The 22374-nt window shown below is 38.2% G+C and overlaps 1 protein-coding gene across 2 annotated transcripts in view; it reads left to right on the forward strand.

Annotated features, from left to right (window-relative positions):
• Positions 1-1554: 1554 nt before the first annotated feature.
• Positions 1555-22374, forward strand: part of VTI1A (vesicle transport through interaction with t-SNAREs 1A) — a 265309-nt gene continuing 244489 nt past the window's right edge. For both annotated transcript variants that reach the window (XM_009881565.1, XM_009881566.1), the window contains exons 1-2: positions 1555-1609; positions 6301-6411. In XM_009881565.1, coding sequence (XP_009879867.1) covers positions 1565-1609; positions 6301-6411 — 156 coding nt within the window. In that variant the 5' untranslated portion in view covers positions 1555-1564. The remainder of the gene's footprint in view (positions 1610-6300; positions 6412-22374) is intronic.

Raw genomic sequence — 22374 nt, forward strand, 5'->3', positions numbered from 1 at the left:
ACTGAGAAGATAGATGGATAGGCCCATGCGAATGTAATGCAGGGTTCTGTGGAACAGGAGTGGGAGGGCTCGGCTGAAACACGATTTGCTTACGCTGGGGATGCTTCCCCAAAATCTCTGTAGCAATATAGTCCTCTCAGAAGTGTTTCTGTTGCTTTTAAGGAAGGTTGTTTTAAGGGCACATTTTACTTTGTATGGCAGGAGTTCAGCACCCCCTGATTCCTGCCTATGGCACTAAGTTTGCTTACAAATAAAGTATTTCAGCCTGTGAGAAGCTAAATTATATACATTTAATAAAGGGGGGTTCCTCTTGAAATTCAGTGGCTTGTGTCATGCAGAGGATCAAAGGAGATCATCAGATAGTCCCTTTTGATCTTTAATGTGTCAGTTCTAGGATACAAATTAATCATGTGGAAGAGAAGCAAAGGAATTCAGGCTAAAAAAGAAAACCATGAAGTCTTAAGATCCACAATAAAGTCTCATGTGCCAACGTAGAGTTACCCATCAAGATCCCTGGGGAGCAATGACTGGCGATACTTTTATGCAGTTCACTTTTTATCTGCTTCATCAGGCAAACCACCAGCACAGATGTCTCATGATGCTCTTGATTGCAAACGAACAGTGGTCTACAGGGTTGCATGTTCAGAGTTTTGTTGCTGACTTCATTGAGACAATGTGTGGATTTACAGTTAGAAGGATGGAAGATATGGCCGTGAGAGGGACACGAGGTGGTGCAAATGGCAGTATTGCAGCCCCTGAATGTTCACAGTAATTAAACAATGTGAGGAATTCTTATTATCCAGTGACTGAATATTACTCAGAAAGTCCTCTTTTGTACTGTAACAACCAAGTGGTCAAGCTTTTGGGATATTTGGCAGATGTGGCACTGAATCTCAGTTCAGACTTGTTGGGGAACCTGGCAGGGATTCATGCCAGAGCTACATATAGCTTAGAATTTTTTAAAATTTTCATCTTTCATTACTAATTTATATTTTTACTGCTACTAGAAGACAGTGGTTTTCTTGTAGTTCCCACGGCATTTCATTTTGTCTCTGTTGAAGCAAAAGAAACAGGGTTCTAGACCCAGCATAGGAGCAGGGGAATAGAAACCTCATTTTTCTTCAGTACCTGGATTCATTATAAGTGGGATGCTTGGTTTTGTGCAGCTCATATTTTGCAAATAAACAGGATAAGTCTTTGTTCTTAAACCATATTTTTTTTCCCATTTGGTATAAGTATGTGTCTTCTCATGCATTGTATGCCCCCAGCAAGTACCACTGAGACATGACTCTTACACCTGGAGCAGCTGTAATTGCTTTCCTGACTGGCAAATGATGCATAACAAAGCAGAAGACTACAAGGATTCTCCAATCTCGTTTTTTAATTTTTATTTTTTAATTACTAATGTGTGTATCACAATGAATGATGACGTCACACAGAATAAATCCCTCGAGTCAGTTTTAACTGATACATAGAAGCTTTTGAAATGGTATATTTTTCTGTCATGGCAAGAGCACAATTATATTGGTATTTTCACAATTCTGTTTCAGATGAGAAGAAGCAGATGGTCGCAAATGTTGAGAAACAGCTCGAAGAAGCGAGGGAACTGGTACGTTTTTCCTTTTCGCATGTTAACTGCAAATTCCTACGGAAAATAATAGGATCATTAGTGTAACAATTAACACACATGATGCCCTAAACCAACAATATATTTGGAAATGAAATGGTATTTTTGAAGTAGTTCCTATTCAAGGATATGAAATATCCAAGAGGAGTCTATTCTTTGTTAATCGTGTGTTAAGTGGTTTAAGGTTTGCATTGCTGCTGTGAGCTATTTCAGGCTGCTACAGGCTTTGAGTTGTGGACGAGGTTCTTTTACTTTAGGAATTGAATTAAATATTTACACACCTGGACTGCTTATTTATTTATTGTAGGACCCATGCATCTACTCCATTTAATCTGATTGTCTTATAAAGCAGTAGACTTTTTTTTTTTTTTCTTTTAGCAAGTGAGGCATAAAGATATTTAGTTGTTTGAGGTCAAGGGGGCAACGGAAGTGTGGGTTACTGATCCAAGAAGAGTATATATGTTAACCAAGCATTAGTTAGTGATCCACACTGACAAAAGAAAGCAATATTTGTTAAGCAACTATGACTTCTGTTTTTTTAAAATTTGTTCCCATTGCATGCTGTCATGTCCTCTGTCTGGATGGAGCGTAAAAGTAAAGTTTTGTAGATATGGGCTAACTGAGCAAAGGTGGTGGTGACGGCTGAGATTGACTTTTTCCCACATAGGCGATATAGTTCCTTGCCTGAAGTTGCTTTTGTTTATTGCTTGCAAATGAGTTTGGTCTATCTACTGTCAGAAATGTTACCTGACTGTTAGAATAGGGAAAGGAAATTAGTTCTCCTCGCCTGAAAGTTCTTATAATTGAGCAACTTGAATTAATGATTTGGTACCTAACTCAACAGGAATATTGAAATTCACTTTTTAAAGTGGCATAGGAAGAAAAAGATCTCTAGACTGTTTGTTGACATCTGTGATCTTTTGGTTTGAGAATTGAATTAGTCTTGTAGACCAGAGCATTGGAATAACATCCAGGAAAGGTGGATCTTGGGATGACTGCACAGCGGATTTACTCCGTGAGGGTGGGAAGGTGCCTCACCTCTTTGAGTTGGTATTCTCAGTGAGAAACATGGTAAAAGTTCTGTCGCGTCTCATGAGGATGTTCTGAAAATATGTTAAGGCCTTTTGGGCACTTTCGTATTCAAACAGCTGAAATAAAGTAAGAATCTAGAAATGTTTTTAATCTCCTTTTCACTACAACTTGACATGGCAAAAAAGCATAGCAGTACAGGGAAATTGTAGCATGGGTGGTCTGATGAAAAATAGTTCAAATTTAGTTTTCTACTCAAAGTAAGATTGGAAGGAGCAGAAATTGAGTTAATGGCTCATTACTTTTCTCCTTATGTCAGATAAAGATTGTCTAAATTTGTATTTATTGTATGATTAAAAAGTGAATCCCGGATCTGTACTTTTATCCTAATGATGATCTCCATTTAATGTACTGGCTTTTCTTTCACGCTTTTGTTTTAGATCTTGTTGCTAATGCTGCCAGACAGGTGCTTAATTCAATTATTGGCTTTAAGCAATTACTTTAACATGTTTGTGATTAATGTCAAAGCTTGGGTTTAAAAATCAATTTGAACCAACCTGCTAATAACAAAACTGATTAAAAAGATTCTCTTTTAAATTAAAGGCTACAGTAGAAAATCAAAATAAACCTAATGCCTTACTATTGTTAATTTTCATACATTGGTTTTTTCATTGTCTTGAGTAGTCCAAGTTAGGTTTAGCTGATTTTGGTTTTTTTCCTACTTGGCTAGGAAATAACACTCCCGTGTATTACAAATATTATTGTAGAGATAATTTATTTACATTGACCAACCCCCGATTGTTTTGAAACACTGTATGCTTTGTTTGGGTAAAATCACTGGTGTAATTGATTTGATCTATGTGCAGAACTGACACCAAAACTTTTCAGGCTCCCCGGCTGTTTTTTCAAGCCAGAGCTGTTGAGTAGGAGATCTCTGGAGAGAAATCCTGTCATTCTGCATCCCGTGTGGAGTATCTAAATGGGATTTTCCCCAGGTTTTTAAGAAAGGTGAATGTTGTGATAACCTTGGGGAAATTCTTTGAATGTAAAACCTAGCATGTGCTGGAATTAGCATTTTTGAGTGAAATTCTGCTTTTCAGAAGAAAACTGTCTCTGTGTTTGCCTTTATGTTTTACGAGGGACACATCACAAAATTGTTGTGTTGCAAGTGCTAGGTTATTCTTAATCTAGACACTTGGCTTTTTACTAATGCAACTAAATTTAGTGTTGTAAATGCTAGGTTATTCGTATTTAGACACTTGTAAATGCTAGGTTATTCGTATTTAGCACAGGTGTCTATTTCAGGTCCAGGACTTTAGAATCAGAACAAAATAACGACGCTTACAAGTTTCATAAAATGCTAGCAACTCTTCAGAGCAATTTCATGTGGAAAAGTTCCTGTGGGAGAGGGAGACTTATTTTGGGGTCTCAGTGGTCAACAGCAGCAGCACTACCTTACTTTGTTGTATTTTTTGGGTGGAAATACCAGTGGCTGCTCTGCTTTATTCTGTATTCAGTGCTGGGAGTGTACTGGATGTTGTTAGAAGCAAACCTACTAGCTTAAGCACCTGAGGAGCCTTAAGGATGGGGCCCGGTTTATGAATCTGGGCAAGAGTTAGGTGCCAAATACTCAGCTTCATCACAGTGGTGGCAAGTTTGAACATAAGCAATAACAGAAGTTTGAGCTTTTGGGTTTTCTGAAGAAAACTTGAGCTTCTAAAGGTGTTCTGAGATATAAGTGCCAGGTTATTTTTAGCTTTTAGTAGAATTTATCTCTATTCTTGTTCGCGTATGTAAAATATGATTTTTATTTGTATGTTTGTATGTAAAATATGACCAATAGTATGAGGCCTGAAAGTGAAGGTGCATGAAACTAGGTTGCATTTACGTTCACACCTGCTTGGACCACTATCTTCTGCGTGACTTTGCATGGAACTTATCAGTCCAGCCACAAAATGTACCTCTTTAATCTCACGATGAAAAAAAAAAAAGGTGTTAAAACATTGGTCAGCCTAAATATGCATGCTTCATCATTGTTCCCTGGACCTTACACTCTCTGATACAATGAATGTTTTGGATTTCATGGACTGCGGTCTGATCCTTGCTGCAAATTCAGTATTCAATGGGAGATGGTTTCATTTTTATATCATAGATAAGAATTGAGACTTCATTAAAATATCCCGAGTTTGCTCATATAATTTTTTATATGTATGAGAAATGTTTTCTATGTTTATAGAATATTAGAGATCAAATATATTGAGATGAAATTGATAAGAAATAAGCCATTAATTCCAGCTATCGGTTTAATTTATAATACCCCTTTGGAAAGTTAAGCCTGAGCCAAAGAACTGGGTAGAACTAGAAATTGCTTTGTATGTTTCAATTTGTTACTGACTATTTAATTAAATTCTGCTTTACAGCTTATTATTGAATATCATTTTGTATGATCAGAATAGATCAGGCTGAATGACTTTTGAGTATCTGGTAATTCCATTGATTAAATTCAGATGCTTTTCTTATGATATGAGGATGAAATTTCAAAGTATAAGCAAACAATTACCTAGGAATAAACTGCAGCCGTCCCTCGTGAAGACCTGTAACTGGTAGCTTGGGACCCTAATTGAAAGGCATTTCTCTTCCAATGCCGTATTGCTTAGCTGAGATCAGTAGGAGGTGAGTAAATATTGTTTCAGGTGCCTAAAGCAACCAAGGAGAGGTATTCTTTTATCTTTTTTAAATAAGTTGGAAAGATTTTAAAAGGCAGGTAAGGGATTCCTCAGCTGTGCAAAATAGAATTCCCGAGCAGACAGCACCATGTAGAGGAGGCTCCATGACCCAGTGGGCAAGTAATTAGCAGGCAGCTCAGCCCTGGTTTATAACTCCTTTTTGATTTTCTGTGCCTCTGTGCCATATTCTTGTGTTTCAGGTCCCTTAGTATTCTACATGGCAAGAATAAATAGAAAAAGCTTTTGAAGGATATATTCTCTGATGTTTTCATGCATTCAACTGTGTACAAGTTCTTGAATAGTATTTTCATTAAACTCTGAAATTCAGCTATTTAATATATCCACATACAGATTTGGGATGTAGATTTAGGCAGTCAGTTCAGGCTTTCTAATCCTGCTGAGTAAGCAGTATATGAAAGAACAAGAATTATTTTATTAAACTTAGAGGCTGGTGGTAAATAAAACTTTAAACGTATATATATGCATACACACATGTATATACACATTTGTGTGCATAAAAATAAATAAAATACCTCTTTCAGCCAAGGGTTTCCAAAACCACACAGCTAGACCGAGGTAGGCATTCTTTTGAACTCTGCTTATTTGCAGGAAGTTATTTAACCTCAGTTTTACTATTTTCTTGTAATAAAATGTATTGATCACATTTCGATTTTAACACCAGAAATGTTTGACTAGAATCATTCCTTCCAAGTGTTAATAATATGAATTCTGTCACTTGTTTGTTGACTTCAGGCTGTGTAAAGATTTTGATTAAGTTTTTGTACATTGCAGAATAAACAAAATTTTTCTTGATAAATAAGGCATATTTCTAAATATTTGTGAACAATTTAGGTAAATTCATCCTTGTTTTAATTACCCTTTTGATTTACTTGGCTCTTCTTTATTTTTACTTGCTAGCTTGAGCAGATGGAACTTGAAGTTCGAGAGATCCCAGCTCAAAGCCGTGGAATGTACAGCAGTCGAATGAGAAGCTACAAACAAGAAATGGGAAAACTTGAAGCTGATTTCGTGAGTTTTTAACATATTACATAGAGAAAGCATCTATGAGAATTTTTTCAATATAATAATGCAGTTATTCAGGCAACTGAGAGGGTATTTTGACTAGTGCGAGAGATGAGTTCTGTGTGTATCTAGTTGTGTTTATGGACAGATGAAAACCAAGCTGGGGGAGAGAAGCTTTTCTTTTTGTAGCACTTTCATACCAATATTCGCATTGCCAGCCTTCTGTCCCTTTGCCCTGGATCTGAATTGTTTCTGTGCCGTTAAACATTGTGAGTGTTGATGCTGTAGGCAAAACAGTCAGCTTTTAATCCTATTTCTCAAGGAATGACTGGTAGAACATCAGAATTGATACCTAAATTATAACATAAGTATACCGAGTGGAAAATAATGGTTCGTTTAAGACAGCTTGTACTCGTGTAGGCAGCAACATGAAAAGCAATATAATCTCCAATACGTGGAATTCTTGAATGTAGTTTCTCTCATGTGTGCTTCGTTTCTTAGTCTCTGTGATTTCTTTTCCATTGCACTTAGATTCTTCTTGGCTTTTGTACAAATTGGTTATAAATACTACATTTTTCAAATAATGCATGCAAACTAACAAGATTCCCTTGTCTAGGGGCTTCTGCTACAGTTATCAGTCCTTTTTTGTGACTAGGATTTGCACTGAATAGATTTACATAGAGACAAAACTGTTTCCTCTAAAATCCTGAAAAAGTTCAAAGGGATTGCAAAGTGTAGGAAAATGCTATGTTAATTGGCAGCAGCTCAATTCCTCCAGGGTGGGGAGAAAGAAATAACTAGTGGCAGTATTTTCCATTCACTGGAGAACTGTGAATTTTCTCGGGTTGCTGGCAGCAGTTTATTCCTCCAGGGGAGGGGAGTCAAAGTTTATACCTGCAGCCAGGAAATCCAGCTGACTGTCACTCCTCTGTGCTTCTGCCAAGTTGAGCAGTCGCACAAAAATGTATTAGAAGATGGTTGCAATTTCGTAAAGTTTGAGGAATATCAGGGTAAAAAAAAACTTGCATCAGAATTTTGAGACTATCTCATGCTGTTCTGCTGTAGGAAGTGTGTATGGCCCTCCTGCCTAAACAGCGGCTTCCAATAGAGAGTGATTTCTGGACCAGGAGCGAATGCTGTTTTTCTTCTCAGATGTGGGAGAATTTGCTGTCAGTACATATTTGTTGCTGGCCTGTTTCTCTATGTAGGCAGAAGTGGGGAATTGGTACTTCCATATTCCGAGGCAATAGGGAATGGGAGAGTTCGGAACTGGGCACTCTTTATGGAAGAGGAGAAATGAGTTTATGTGGAAGAAATGGGTCAGACCACTAGGAGTTACGTGGTTGGAAGAACATAATTTTGTGCTCCAAGCAAAAGAGCAGAAACAAGATGAGAAGGAGGAAGGAACAGATCGTAATAATGGGAAAAAAAACCCCAACAGCCCAAACCCCAAGGATGGCATTCAGGAGAAGATCAAGAAAAGGAAGTGGAGTGAAGGATGGAACAACTAACTGAAAGAAAACAACTATGCTTGGAAAAATCTCAGTTATAGAGAAAATAGCATTGTTACAACTAAATTCCCTACATAATTCCAGTTTCTAAGTACTAACATTTTTTTAAGTTTCTATGTGAGGGTTTGAGAATCTTTTTGGATTATTCTCCAGTCAAATAGCAACTTGTTAGAAACTATATAACAAAAAGATTCAATTGTGAGTTCAAAGAGGGAAAAGGAAGAAGGAAAGGAAATATTATTTTGAGTCTGTAAGCTGCAGGGCCATGGAAGGTAGGAAGTTGAAAATATTTGCTGAAATGAAAGTGCTTTTGCGTGTTCTGCCGGAACATTATCCTCAATGAGTTATGACCTTTTTGACTGTAAGCAAAGCATATAGACTTTATGTAAGAGCTTTAGTAGACCTTTAGGGAAAGCAGATCTAAGTACTTTTAAAATTAATTCACTTTTATAGATGAAGGGAAATTCCTAACTGGAAATGATACTGGCAATTTCAGGTTATGATCAGCTTACATGTTTGCTGGTCAAAGTTCTTGGCTCTTCCAAAAGGCACACAGATGTGAGCTTGCAAAGTTACGTGATACTTTTTGTAAATGAAGTTGGAATCTCAGCTGGATCCCACTATATTTGGCTTGGCCTTTCTTCCCGCGTGAAGTAGCACGTGTGCTGAGCAAGGAACGTTTCTCAATCATCTTCAAGTGTGTATTTCATTTTAAAGAAATCATGTCTGTGATGAATTGAAAAAATTACATACCTCAGTATATAGTCTTTTTCAGTAAGTTCTATATTTCAAACATGAAGTGAATGCAGAACTGGCACTGGTAGTTTTTCTTTTAGATTCATCATCATAACCACGAGTTTTGATCTTGTGGTTATTTGCATGCCTTATAGCGTCTTGAAAATTTACCCTTACCCAAGCAGTTACAGAAAACAGCGACATATTTAAAACTTAGGAGAAGGAAACATGAGGTGTGTGGACTGTCCGGTCTTTACTTGCAGGATGGACAGCACAAAGGTTTATTTGTGACGTGTAATATGTAATTGGTGAGTTTATTTGATCTTGGGCAGTATATGTAATAATGACAAAACATTGGGATATCACTTCAAGATTATTTGCTACATACTATGGCATCTTAATGAATGAGTGGCTTTTACTATGCACTTTACTATGCCAGAAGTATATTCTGAAAAATACAGATTTAAGCTTGATTGAGCTGTACTTTGAAAAGTTACTCCAAACATGGCTTGTTAGTCTCTAACTTTCTAATCAAATAGGAACAAGTTGTAAATAGGAGATTTATTTCCCCTCATTGCTAATCCTTGTTATCTTGAGCCACGGCTGCAGTTAGTTATCAGTGCTCTGCGTGCGTGGAGGCAATGACATCTGTATTGCACACGGGTTGTTGGTAACCCACTAATTGCATTAATGCATATCTGAGGAGAAAAACCCATCATGTTCCATCTTGGCCCTCCCTCTTGGAGAGGAACGGTGGTAATGAAAAAAAGAACAGCTCAATTTTGTCATTAAAAGTACTCAGATAGCACAGCACTGAATATGGATGGGAAAATTAACAAAGCAAGCATTGCACCTCAGCTTAAGGCAGCAGCGGTTTCTGATGCTTACCCCAGTGCTGTGCTGGCTTCCGTGGGCAGCAGATGCCCGGGGAGAAACGTAAGAATAAGGCGAGCATAAAATGATACTTCTTAGCAAAAAAAGCTCAAAAGGCAAAGTTTCGGGCTTGCTTACTGTGTGTGATAAACGTATCAAAACAGAATAAAACCGCTAAACCTATGCCGTCTTTTTGAACTTGCAGATGTAAATCTTGATTTTATTATCCTACTTTCATTAGTTTATACCACTGTTGCGTCTTTATAGCGGGATTTCATCCCTATGAGGTCAGAAAGCCGTAGTCCCAACCGTGGGGTGGCCGTGGGGCTGCCCGGGTGGCAGAGACTGGGCTAAGGGCTCTATCTTGTGGCCCGAAGTGGAGTTGCAGATCACGTACCTGTGCTTTCTGGGTTGATTACCGTCTTGGGACCGCCTGCTAATGAGTTACTGAAATTTAAAACAATCTTCCTATGAGTAGGTATTTTTCCTGCGCCTACCGATGCACCATTACGTGGTTTAAGCGTGTAAATATTTTGTTTGTGACTCTTTCAGATGTAGAATGTCTCTGGTGCCTGTCTGTGTGAAGTAAGTTCTAAATGCAAAAAAAAGCCTTCAATTTCATTGTAGTCTTTTAAATACATGGACTATAGGTGTTGATTTTCTTTTCAAATTAAGCATTTTTTGTTAATTGTTACCTGAAAATAGCCAGTGGTCTTTAAACAGCGGGGATAGGCAGTGGTAAAAGGCTTTCCAGATTTTATAAACATACTTTGACCTGAATCTATCCCAGCTCATGTGAAACTGTAATGATATAAACTTAGCAAATATGAGGTTATCTGCTGGAATTTGTATTCCCCACAAGGATTCCATGTGCTGGGTCAATGTCAGGGCACCATTAAAAAGGAAAAAAAAAACCCAAAATGGTCATTTTCCTGAAAAGCTTACAGCTGAAGTGGGAGGCATTCAAATAGGTGGGGAAATATAAAAATCCAGTAAGACCATATTACACAGTAATATTAGTATTACAAAAATGAGTACTACATAATCAGTGCTGAAAGTGGGATGTCAACAAGAAAAATAGTCATTAAATAGAGGAGGTGACATAGGAACTGTTCCTATTCTGTCATGGCAGCACAGAGGCAAATTTTACAGGTAACATTTGTTATCAATCCAAGAGACAGAACTCATTCCTTTTAAAGACTCAGAGTTGGTACTGATTTTGGTTACTCTGACCTTCAAATTTAAAGAAAAAAAAAAAAAAGGAGGGGGGAGAAGTCACAGATTATATAGACAGGTACGTTGTATAAAACTTGACTTTAACATTTAACAATAGCTTCAGTTCAGTCAATAGTGAAGATATACACTTTTTGTACCTCGTACAGGTTCTGTTTAAGATCGTTGTTAAAATGGCAACTGCTCTTAAGCTTTAAAAACACTTAAGGAGATAAGCAATGGAATTTCATTTGATAAAGTTAGCTCTTTTGTGTGACTCTGAAGTACCACCTGAGTCCAGAAGCTTACCTCAACAACTGCTACAGCTGCATCAGTTGTATTCTGGCTGCTTTTTGCAAATACTGCTGCCCTTATTTCACGTTCAGTTACCTACTGAGATAAATACTCATATGGCTATAAGCCTAATGAATGATATTTGTCAAATGATAAGTTAGTGGACTGCATCTTTATGGCTAGAGTCTTCCCTAGCTTTCCAGTTTGAGCTAAAAGTTTGGAGACTTAACTGTTGCTGCTGGATTATTTTGATTTATAAAGCAAAGCATTATTGCTTTATAGTTACAAAAGCATAAACCACATGCGGGACAGATGTGTATATCTTCATAGTTGTATCCCAATGACATTATTAAAAACGGGGAACCTGCCACGTGTACATGTGATGTATGGATGTGCACCCTGCACGGGGTGTGCCATGGTTTGCGTGGAACCTGCCACTGGGAGACCGAAAGATGCTCCCCCCAACCTCTCTTCAAAGAGAGAGGCAGAGAATAGACATGTAGGAGTTTAGAAGAAACTAAACAACTTTAATGAAATATTAATAATAAAACTAAATATATATATATATACAAAACTGTATCAAGCTCCCAGGATGACAACCACATCACCAGCTGGCACTGAGGAAGTCTCAGACTGGACTCAGTGACGGACAGGAGCTGGATTCCAGATCTGGATTCAGGATCAGGACCAAAGGCAGACCAACAGAGTGAGTCCTCCTTGAGCACCGGCCATTGAAGAAAGAGGGCTGACCCTTTGATCCAACAGCTTTTATACTGAGCATGTAGCAGATGGGATGGAATACCCGGTTGGTCAGTTTTGGGTCACCTGTCCTGTCCGCTCCTCCCCGCAGGTGCGATCCCTCTACTCTTTTTCACTTCCGACCCTCCAATGGGGCAAGTAACAAAGTTAGCTGGCCTTGGGTTTAGATCAATAAATATAAGCAAGAACCTCTCAGCATACCATCCCTTGGCAGCAGCTATAAACATAGGTCTTACCACTCCGAGAGCGAACATTTTCTGCACGATGTGCTGCTAATTTCAGTCATTAGAAGAGGCCCAGCTAAGAAGTAAAGTTACTGAAGAAAATTGGTTCTGTTTTACCTCAAACCAGGATATAGTGAAAACCCGATCTTGTTGACAAATTTGAAACTCTTGAAATGAGGTTAGTTTTTGCTATGTGAGTAGTACAGCCCTTTTCAACAGGGTTGTGGGGGGGTTGTTTTAGTGCACACGAGATTGAACTGGTCAAGTTTCAGAAGAAAGAGTTTGAAATATCTGCCCATGTACTTTGATAATCTAATTTTGAGAAAGCATTTTGTGAACAAAAGTCCTTTCACTGTGCCATTTTTATAGACACTGTCGCCTTCTTGAGATAAGTAATCGGTCCTCTACACTGTACTCAAACTGCTCTATACAGAGGCACTGTGGGTTTTTTCTCTCTGTTCCTTTTCTAATGACTTCGCCTGCTTGGCTGCTGCTGAACGTTAGGCCAACTTTTCTATAGAGGAAAATTCCACATTGTCTTCAGTTTGTTTTTACTTGTGTCCCCACCTTGGCGGCATTGCGGTGGAGGAAGGTGGAGGCATTTGACATTTTGCAACAGCTTTATTTATAATAGTGGGAAATAAAATGGGGGAAAAGTGATACAGGAAAGAATTTTTTTTTTTTTGGTAACATTCAAGGCAAGGTCTAAACTGAATTTTTGATGAAAGATTAAGAGGTGGTATAGCTTAGATCCCCTGTAGAGAACTTGCCCTAATTTATTTAGCTTAAGAATGTTTTTCATGGCTTGTATGGAAGTAGGGAGGAGAAAGGAAATTTATTTCACCATGGAATTTACTAGTGATGACATGCTTTTCTTTAGAGGAAAGTGTGAAAGATGGGACTTAACATGCTTAATTTGTAATTAACCTAAGGGATTATGATTGCCTTAACTGAGATTCCTGAGGGGCCAGAGCAGTGTATCACACCTTATCTCCTGGGTTTCAGAATTCTGTAGGTATTGTTTACAAAGAATCCTCCCATGTTTCACCAGTGAGATGCATTTTATAACACAGTATGTGAAGAGATAATATGCTGGGTAAGGACAACCGAGCAGCAAATTTTTAATGTCAATAAAATTAATTCCTTAACTAGATTCTTCTCTCAACTGACTTCATCTTGGTACTCATAGGAAATTGTGTGTGTTTCTCTCTGGGGATGATGCTCATCTGTTAACACGTAGGAACAGGACTGGTGAGTTTTGTGGCACGATGTTTGTTGGTCCTTCAGAATGTCAGCGACTGTGGAGACGATGCACATGATTTTAAGAAAAACTGTTTTGTGGAACACTAGACTTGGCTGAGTGATTACAAATAAAGGTGCTTTCAGGAAGCGATTTGGTGAGTCTGATAGTTCTTGTGTCTGGCTGGGGGCTAGGAATGAAAGGCACATTGACTCATACAGTGCAACTGTAAACATTCATGCCTCTTTCTTTCCTTTCTCCCATCACACGCAAAACATTTTGTATTAAATGAAGCTAAAAAGTGGTCTGTGGCAGAATGAAATCCTTCTGTAAAATATGTTTTAAGGCATGTAATAGAAATTCAGCATGACATCAGCTCTGCCTTTTTCACTAAACATGCCTTCTCACCTGGCAGCCTTTAGGCATGTCTGGACCCCAGCGCTCATCAGCCTTTGCCAGGGCCAGAACTCTCATTTCTCTGTTTACCATGTACTTTGTTCTTATGTTAGAACTTCTACTTCTCTAAGTAGTAGAATTAAATCTGTTTGCTGGTCTTCCTAGCAGATAGTGGAAGAAGCAATGTCCACTCAAAATGGCTTTAGCCAGCTGGTGAGTAAAGTGACTTCATATACAGAAGGTGAATGCTGATTTTGGGGGGCAGAAGGAGGAAGGCTTTAGTGTTTCCCACTTTCTTGGTGATTTCTTATTTTAACCAAGTGATACTCCCCTACCTGTCATGGAAAAAGAAGCAAGCTGTCATTGTCTTGCTTTTGATAGCAGCAGTAATAAAGGTTCTGCAGTTGGAACATAGGTGTGGGATGCGACGATGAATAAAGCAGAACAGAGTGTATCTCACTCTCCCTTCATTGTATTGCTCACCTGCACTCAGATAAGTAGAAGTTTGATTTAGTGTCTATCGTGAGTTAGAAACACAAAGATTTAAAGAAAAAACAGCAGACAAGCTGAGCAAAACCCCCCTGTCATTTTCACATGCTTTCTTTTTAGACTAGAACTGCACTCGCAAGTTCCTTAATGTGTTATTATTAATTTTTTTTTTCCCACTTAGAGCAAGGCTAATTTAGGAGAGATACATACTACTGATAAAGCAAAAAAATAGGGAGAAGGTACTGGTTTGACACTGGAAGGATTAATTATAGCCCTTTTCAGGTTTCTTGATTTGTTTGTTCAGGGAATGACACTAGATGGCACTGTTTGTTTGCAAAGCAAGTCTTTTTTTTCTTCTTCTCCCCCCCCTTCCTTTTTTTTTTCCTGTTTTTTTTTTTTTTTTTTTTTTTTTTTTTTTTTTTTTTTGCTTTGGTAGTAACTGAAATTACTGTTTCATGAATAAAATATTTCTGGTGGGATTTGCATTTCTATATTGGCTGAAGATACTGTGTTGAATGTTTTATTAACCAGCCCAGTGCAACTGTCAGCCTATTAAAGAGATCCAATGGACCCTGTTTAGCTAAATAAACTAAATAAATCCAATTCGTCAAATTGTGTTCCTGGCTGTTTATTTTCCATTCTTTTGATGTACAGTTTATTTTAAGTTAAAGCCACATAGTTTTAAAAATTAATGTGAAAATAGAATTTAGTGTTTGAAACATGCGGAGACTAATTGCCACGGTCAAAAATAGCTTTCCTTTATGGCGAAGTTGCCGTCTGGTAAATGGTGAACTTTTTATTGGTGACTGATTAACTATCCCATGTCAAAAATTAGTTTGGCAAACAAGTGGTTAATGGCTTTTTTTGCTTGCTTGCTGGGCTCTGTTGCTTTCCTGAAATGAAACTTGAAATATAAGCACTGCTGTTAAAAGTAGCTATTTCTACCCAACTTCAAGAGGTTTGTGCTTCATCTTGATATTTGCTCAATCAGAATTCAAGGGGAAATTTTCATATGATCATTACATATTAAACGCTTGTTGAAATTCCGATTGCATCATAGGCAAATATTAGAGCGTAAAAAAAAACCCCTCTTTGCATAACTGAATATATTGTATGTCTGGTTGTCAAACAGCTGTCAACCATTACAAATAATAGCATTCATTATATTCTGCTAGTACAAGTCATATTTTAGTTACCTTGTTTTTTGCTGAAAACCTTTGCCATAGAACAGCAGGAGACAGGCTATACATTTATGATAATGTTATTGGCATAGTAAAAATTCTTCAGTTAAAAATTCCTATAAATGCAAATAAATTCTAGATTTGTTAATAAGTGAAATGAAGAAAAAGTGATGGATGTATTCTCTCTTTCTTTCTTCTGTAGCGCTGCTTTAGTGATGTTATGTGTTAACTTTTGTGTGTTTTACAAGAAATTGAACTTGCCAAGTGTCATGTTTTGCATAGTTCTACTTTTATGATCTCAGGTTTCCAAAAGTGGAATACTGAAATTTAGTGCAATAGAAACACAGTTTGGTTAAATTCCATTTCTGGCTTTTCTCTGAAGAAATCTACTAGAAAGGATTAAAAAGTCTTTGTGAAGAGCTAACGTGTGAATGTGAATGTGAGAGTGTCAGGGATTCTTAAGGAAAATTATTCAATCAGTTCATTCTCTTTTTTTTCTTTGAAATTATGATTGAGTTTAACCAAAATTGTAAATTTTTGTTGCCGCCCCTCCCCCAAACTCTAACCCAAGAATAAAGTAGATATTTATGTAGATGTCGTCAGTGTTGGATACAGTGCTATTTCCTTGTGTAGGCAGACTTCAATTTTTCCTGAATAATATTACATTTCTTTAATATTTAAAAGTTGCACATATTTAAAACTGCTATTTAATGACTAAACCACACAATGTTAGCCTGTTTTCACTCTGATAAAACCTTCCCACTTTGTGCCCTGAGCTGGTTCTTTTTAACATACCAGTAATAAACACAGAAAGAACTTTATGGTTCTTTAAAACTGGCTAGCGCAGGTAAAAGGAGATGGACTTTTACAGCAGTGGAGATGTTGTCTTGTTTCTGGCTTAAGACTTAGTGAGGAAGGAATATAAAGCAAAAAAAAAAGGCAGCTGGAAGTGTATTAGAATGATTTCCCCCCCTCCCCTCCTTGTAATGTTCTTTACTATGTGAAGCATATGGAAAAAGTGTGAGTATCTCTGTTCTTTTGTTTGGTAACTTTTTATTTGTATTCTGCAATCATTTAGTCGTCAGTCCCAAGTACAGTCAGCTTCCCTTAAAGCTGCTGTACAAACCACAACAAAAGTGGTTCTTGGCCACAAAGGCTGTTTAAAACTCGCTGCTCTTATTCAGTTGGGGAGGAAATCCCTGCAAAGGCTAGAGGATCTGTAAGTTGTACGTTTGACAATTTAATACTTTTATACATTTATAATAAGTGGATCAAATACAGCACCTCCTTTACTTTTCATCCACTTTTTATAAACTGCCTTTAGGGTGCCAGTGCTAGGAAAACAAGTCTTTTCCAATATTTAATAAATACTACAGAGGTTTCACTCCTAAAAGAGGTGCTCAGTGAAAATTAGAGTAGGAATATAAAGAACAGATAGTAAAAAGGAATATAGCAGGTGGATTCTGGGATCAACAGTAGAACAGAGTCATTTTCCCTGCTATAGTAGTAACATTTGACCATTTCTGATGGGTATAGTGAAAGAAGATTTTTGCTAACTAAATATTTGGTGCCTGGTGCGTAAAGAAAAAGAAAGTGGGGAGTGTGTGTGTGGGCTCTGCATGTTTCCCATTGAGTGGCATTTGTGATTACTTTCTCAATCCCCACAAATTTCCAACATGTCCTCAGTTTGGGTTTGTTTTTTTTTATTATTATTTATTTTATTTTCTTTTCAGAGAAGTTAAGACTAGAATGAATAAGGGTAGTGTTTGCCAACTTACCCTCCTGGTCAGCATGGAAACACGTTAGGTAGGCTTTTGGAAAACACTGAATTGCAATTGCAGACTTTGTACCTGTTCACTGAAGACTCAAATGTGAATTCTGGCGAGTCAAAGAAAAGGCTCTTAGTGTGTTTGGTGGGTCTTGGCTTTGAGCTTAGATAGAAAATGCTCCTGTGTTATGAAGATAGCACCTTCCTTTCCACTGGTTCATGAGTAGAAGACTTTAAGCCATTAGTAAATCAAACTGTAACTTTTGCTAGGACGTATCACCAACTAGGAAAAAAGTGGTATTTAATATTTGAATTAAGAGAGAATAATGGTATTAATATCAAAGCAAATTTTATTATTTCAACATTTGAAAAGTAACTTTCCATAATGATGGTTGGTATTTTGGGATGTGTAACTGCAAATATTTTGACACAGGGATCCCTGTTTGTAGAGTGCCTAGCACAAAAGCGTTTCTCACCCATGAGTGCAGCTCTTTGGCACTGTGATAGTGAGAATTAACAATGAACTGTGCAATGAACTGAGTTGTTATGTAGATGTGTTTCTTGTGATTATTTTTGGTTTTTTTTTTTTTGTTTCAGAAATAGAGGTTAGTTTCAATATTATGGATTGTTCCATTAGCAGCTGTCTTTGAAACAACAGGTTTTCATTTTTTGTAATTTCTGGCATCCTTAAAAAAGGACTGAGAAGTATTTATCTAGGATTAATGTGGTTGGGAGTAAAACTAATAATGCTAAGATAGGGTCTTAACTCTAGTTCTAGGAATATTATTTTCTTTTTAATAAAAAAAATGTTTTATTTGTAATGACTGTGTTTTTGTATTGTTTTGTAATTCAATGTTACTAATACCCCTAAGTGACCATGTGATTTCCTCTTCTTTCTGCCCACTCTTCAGGAGAAATCAGACTCTGCGATTCAGTTGTGTAAGCTTCCCACAAAGTTAGTTCAGTCAACTAAATCAAGGTAAAAAGTTACAGAAAGGTCAGGATTAAGTTAGGGGTTGCTAACCTGAATCGCTTTCCCAGCCTTTTTAAGCCCTTAGTGCTCCTTTTGTCTTTTCCTCACCTTGTCATGTTGTCGTCCTGTTAGATCTTTATTTCAGTTGAAGGCACCTGGGCTGCATCTTTCTTCTGACCCATACCGGGAGTCAGTTTCAAACATGTTATTAAGGTCCCCTTTTTCCATTCATGAGCTACATGTCTGGCATTCAGCAATGCAGATTGGTGGCTCAGCACTTGTGCCCTCTAGAGATCTTGGTTTAAAATGCATCAATTTTAGAATGAGCGTAGGGAAAATTTGCTCCTCTCCCTCCCCATTTTCACTTTGCTTTTTCTGCTTCTCTTTCTGGGACAAACTTTAAAAGTTGCCACTTTTAATTTGTACCTAAAAAGTACTCTGTGGCTAAGGTCATCTGCTGAGTTTCCTTCTCTCACAACCTAGGACCAGTTTTCAAGCCATTTGTATGTTTTAAAAAATGTCTTAGCTGAGGACTTTTCTCCCACCTGGGGCTTCGCATACAGCGGTGGTGTTTGGTCTGGCAGTACTGTGATTTTGAAGTGAATCCCCCAATTTTCCTCACTTACTGCATGTCAGTCTGAATGGGATTGCTTTTTAAGGAATATGAACTGGAAACTCCGTTTTAGATGTGCACCAAACACAGCAATAAAGCTCTGAACCCAGGACTGGTCTTTCAGGCAGCTTTGAACCATGTTGAAGTGAGGATGTTTGGTCTAAGAACTGCACTAAATCTATTCTGCAATAAAACCTGAAATCGTGTACACTGCAGAAATAATAGCGGAAAAACTCCAAGAATGCTACTTGTTCCGATGTCATTAAATGTATCCTTCTGGAGCAAGACTATCTTTTGAGGTCCTTCCTTCCCTTGTGGAAGAGTTGGGCCCTTTGGAAATTTTCCATTCCCCTTCTCATACCATATTTCAAACAAAGGAAATGAGGGTGTGTGCTTCTATAGCCTGGAATCTGGTTATTAGTAAGTTTGGACTACTTTTATTTTTAATTGTCTTTTCAATTAGTCTGTTCAGTATATAAAGATCACTTATGATGGATCACGTGTCAATTCTTTGACCTACTTGTCATTTGAACAGAAAAACAAAGCCTCTGGTTTTCCACTATATCCAATGCACTTTCAAGGTCTTCAGCACTAAATTTCTCATATCCACAAAGGATTAGTGGGTGATACTTACAACATTCCTTATCTAAGTCCCCAACTATACTCGCTGTGTTTGTGATTTTGATGCAAAAGTGACATGAATTGGTGAAATTCCTGTTATCTAAGCAACAGGAAATCCAAATCAAGTCTTGGAGCATGTTCAGCGTTATCTGGTGTATTCCAAGAAATCACTATCCTTAACCCTGCCATTTAAGTTTTACATAATAGATAAGAGGCTGTGGCATGCAATACTTCTTGATGTCTGTAGTATCAAATCCTAGTATTGTCTTCATTGTATGATAATAAAATTCTTGTCCACCTCTTATGCTAAGGTGTAGAGTGGGACTTGCTGAAGAAAAAAAAACCAACCTCTTCCAGCAAGGAGAGATGTCAATGGACAGTCCATTCTGTCTCCCCCCTGCCTTTAAACTGTTCTGTGCTATTGGCCATAATTTGGCCTAAGTTTGGCTTGGGCAGGAGTGTTTGAACTAATCTATACAATGGAGTTTATCCTTGCATTCAGACAAAGAAGATTATTTTTTTCCCCTGTGCAGCAAGCTATTGCAATCTGGCTGGAACAACTCGCTGATTAGGCGTTCGGCTGTGTAGTGGCAGGGGGGACGAAATTCTTAAAATGAGGCAGTGCTGCCCTCTGTTACGTTTTTTTGGAAATATCTAGAAAGAAGTGAGAAAAGGTTGTCCTCCTGACATTATAAACAAAGAAGGTGGACCTGTGATAGTAGGGTAGATAGATTCTTGAGGGAATTGAATCAAGCGCCTGCTGTAGAGAGTGGAAACAAATGTATTGCTTTGCGCAACTTCAGGGTTGTATTCAAAGTTTCTTGTGCTTTGTATTTTAACTTGTATGCAAGCTTAATATATTTTAGATCAGAAGAAGAAATCCGTGTGTTTAAATACAGGTGAGCAAGTTCGTGTGTTTGTGGGTTGTTTTTTTTTAACATTAAACAAAGCCCTTTCCTCTGCCCAATACAGTCCGAATGCAATTTAAATTTCCCAAGAATTATAGTCTGTCTGTAAACTTCACTGTTGGACATATCACTTCAAAAATAGCCATATGAAGAAAAATGTGTGATGCGGTTATTGACAGAGAAAAGCCAATAAATCCAATCTGATTCAGGAAGCTGAGAAATATTTTAATAACTTTTTGACGTTTTCCTGTAGTCCTTATTTACCTTATCAATAGTTATGGTGACATATGATTGTCAACTTTTTATATTAAACCAAACTAATAAATTAAACATGTTGTGTTTATACCTGATGAAAGCTGACGTTTTGGAAAGGTGTTAAAATATACTGACAGGTCTTGTTCATAAACTCCTTTGGTATAAATATGTAGATGACATCTTTAGATATTGTTTGTACATAGGCTGATAGGCAGGAAACGTTGACAACGTAACAAATGCAAATGTCAACCCCACAATTTAACCTTTCTGTGTAGGAAAAGATGTTAGTTTTAAGCTACATGTATCTTTTAACTTTATTTTCAAAGTTTTTTTTGAGCCTGTTATCATTGCTGTTTCATGTGCCAGTGAAAGTAACGTTGCAATAAGAAAGATTTGCACTTAAGAGCTTTTCTCTGTGGTGTTCCTACTTAAATGACTACAGCGGAGAGGGCGTTTTTTCTGCTAATTCTTTTTATTTTTCGTGTTCACCTATTACCTTCTGAATCTCTCTGCAATATCACCTGTTCATTCCTGACTTGCCAATGGTTCAGGGCTTGTAAGTGTGACTGAAGGGCTGTAAACCAGTAAAACTATTTAAAAAATGTTAGAGCAGTTTATTGTAACAACAGACACGTGGCCTTGGCTTTAACCTGGATCAGGGTCGCTTTGTATGCAGAATATTTCTGACTTGACCCTGGTCTCCTCCGTGCTGACGTAAATCAGTATGTGTTATCTGCTTTACTTTTTTTTCTGCATCCTCCGCAAGCTGCAGTTAATTTCAAACTTTGCAAAAGTTATGACCAGTTTATGCCTGAGGGCATCAATAGCTCTTAATGGCCCTGAGCAGCCCCCCCCGACCTCCACCCATGGCCCCGGGTCCCATTCAGGGCGGTGTGTCTCTGCTCCAGGGATGCCATGGGATGCTGCTCTCCAGCTCCCCAAGGCCCTGCCCGACCATGGTCCTCACTGAGCTGGACCCTGGTAAAATGTTGGCCTAAACTTGCTGGTGTTGGGAGCTGTGCCAGATGTCCCAAGGGACCTGTAGGTTCCCTGTCCTCCGTCTTTCTGACCTATAAAACTACGTGATTCAGACTGCTCAAGTAATGCTTTTCTATCACACACCTAGACATTACCTAGGGGTAATGGCTTCAAACTTGAAGAGGGTAGATTTAGGATAGATATTAGGAAAAAAAAAATTCACTCTGACGGTGGCGAGGCACCGGCACAGGTTGCCCAGTGAAGCTGTGGCTGCCCCATCCCTGGAGGGGTTCAAGGCCAGGCTGGATGGGGCTTTGAGCAACCTGGGCTGGTGGGAGGTGTCCCTGCCCATGGCAGGGGGGTTGGAACCTGATGATCTTTAAGGTCCCTTCCAACCCAAACCATTCTATGATTCTATGTCTGCCTGTGGCCAAATGTCTGGGCGAGCGATGTGGGGTCTTTTGTGTACCAGCGTGGAGAACTGCTGGTGGGATTTCTTAGTGCTGAGACTTAGAGCACACATTGAAATACCGAGTATCTTGCACTGCTTTCAGAATGAGAATGCCCATTTTGATCCTGATAGCTGTGAGCAGAGTTCCCGCTAAAGCCTGTAGCTTGTCTGAATTATATCTCTCAAGGCCCCATTTTAGTCTGGTGAAGGGCTTTAAGAGAAAAACTTGCTGTACTTTCATGCTGTCCTCTTTCTGTCACCCAGGCTTTTTGCTCCATCTTTTGGTGACTGATTTCACAACCAAGATGAGCTTTTCCATGGTGTTCTTGCTGCTGCTTCATGCAGGTCTTCCTTTATCAGTATTGACAGTGCACTGGTAGATGTTTCATGATGTTTCACACAATTCTCAGGTTGGAATCCTCGAGAACGAGGGAGTGGTTTGAATACTGACTCTATAATAGGTAAGGATGTATCTGTGAATCTCATGA

Source organism: Charadrius vociferus, unplaced genomic scaffold (assembly GCF_000708025.1).
Source record: "Charadrius vociferus isolate BGI_N301 unplaced genomic scaffold, ASM70802v2 scaffold282, whole genome shotgun sequence".
Classification (NCBI taxonomy): Eukaryota; Metazoa; Chordata; class Aves; order Charadriiformes; family Charadriidae; genus Charadrius; species Charadrius vociferus.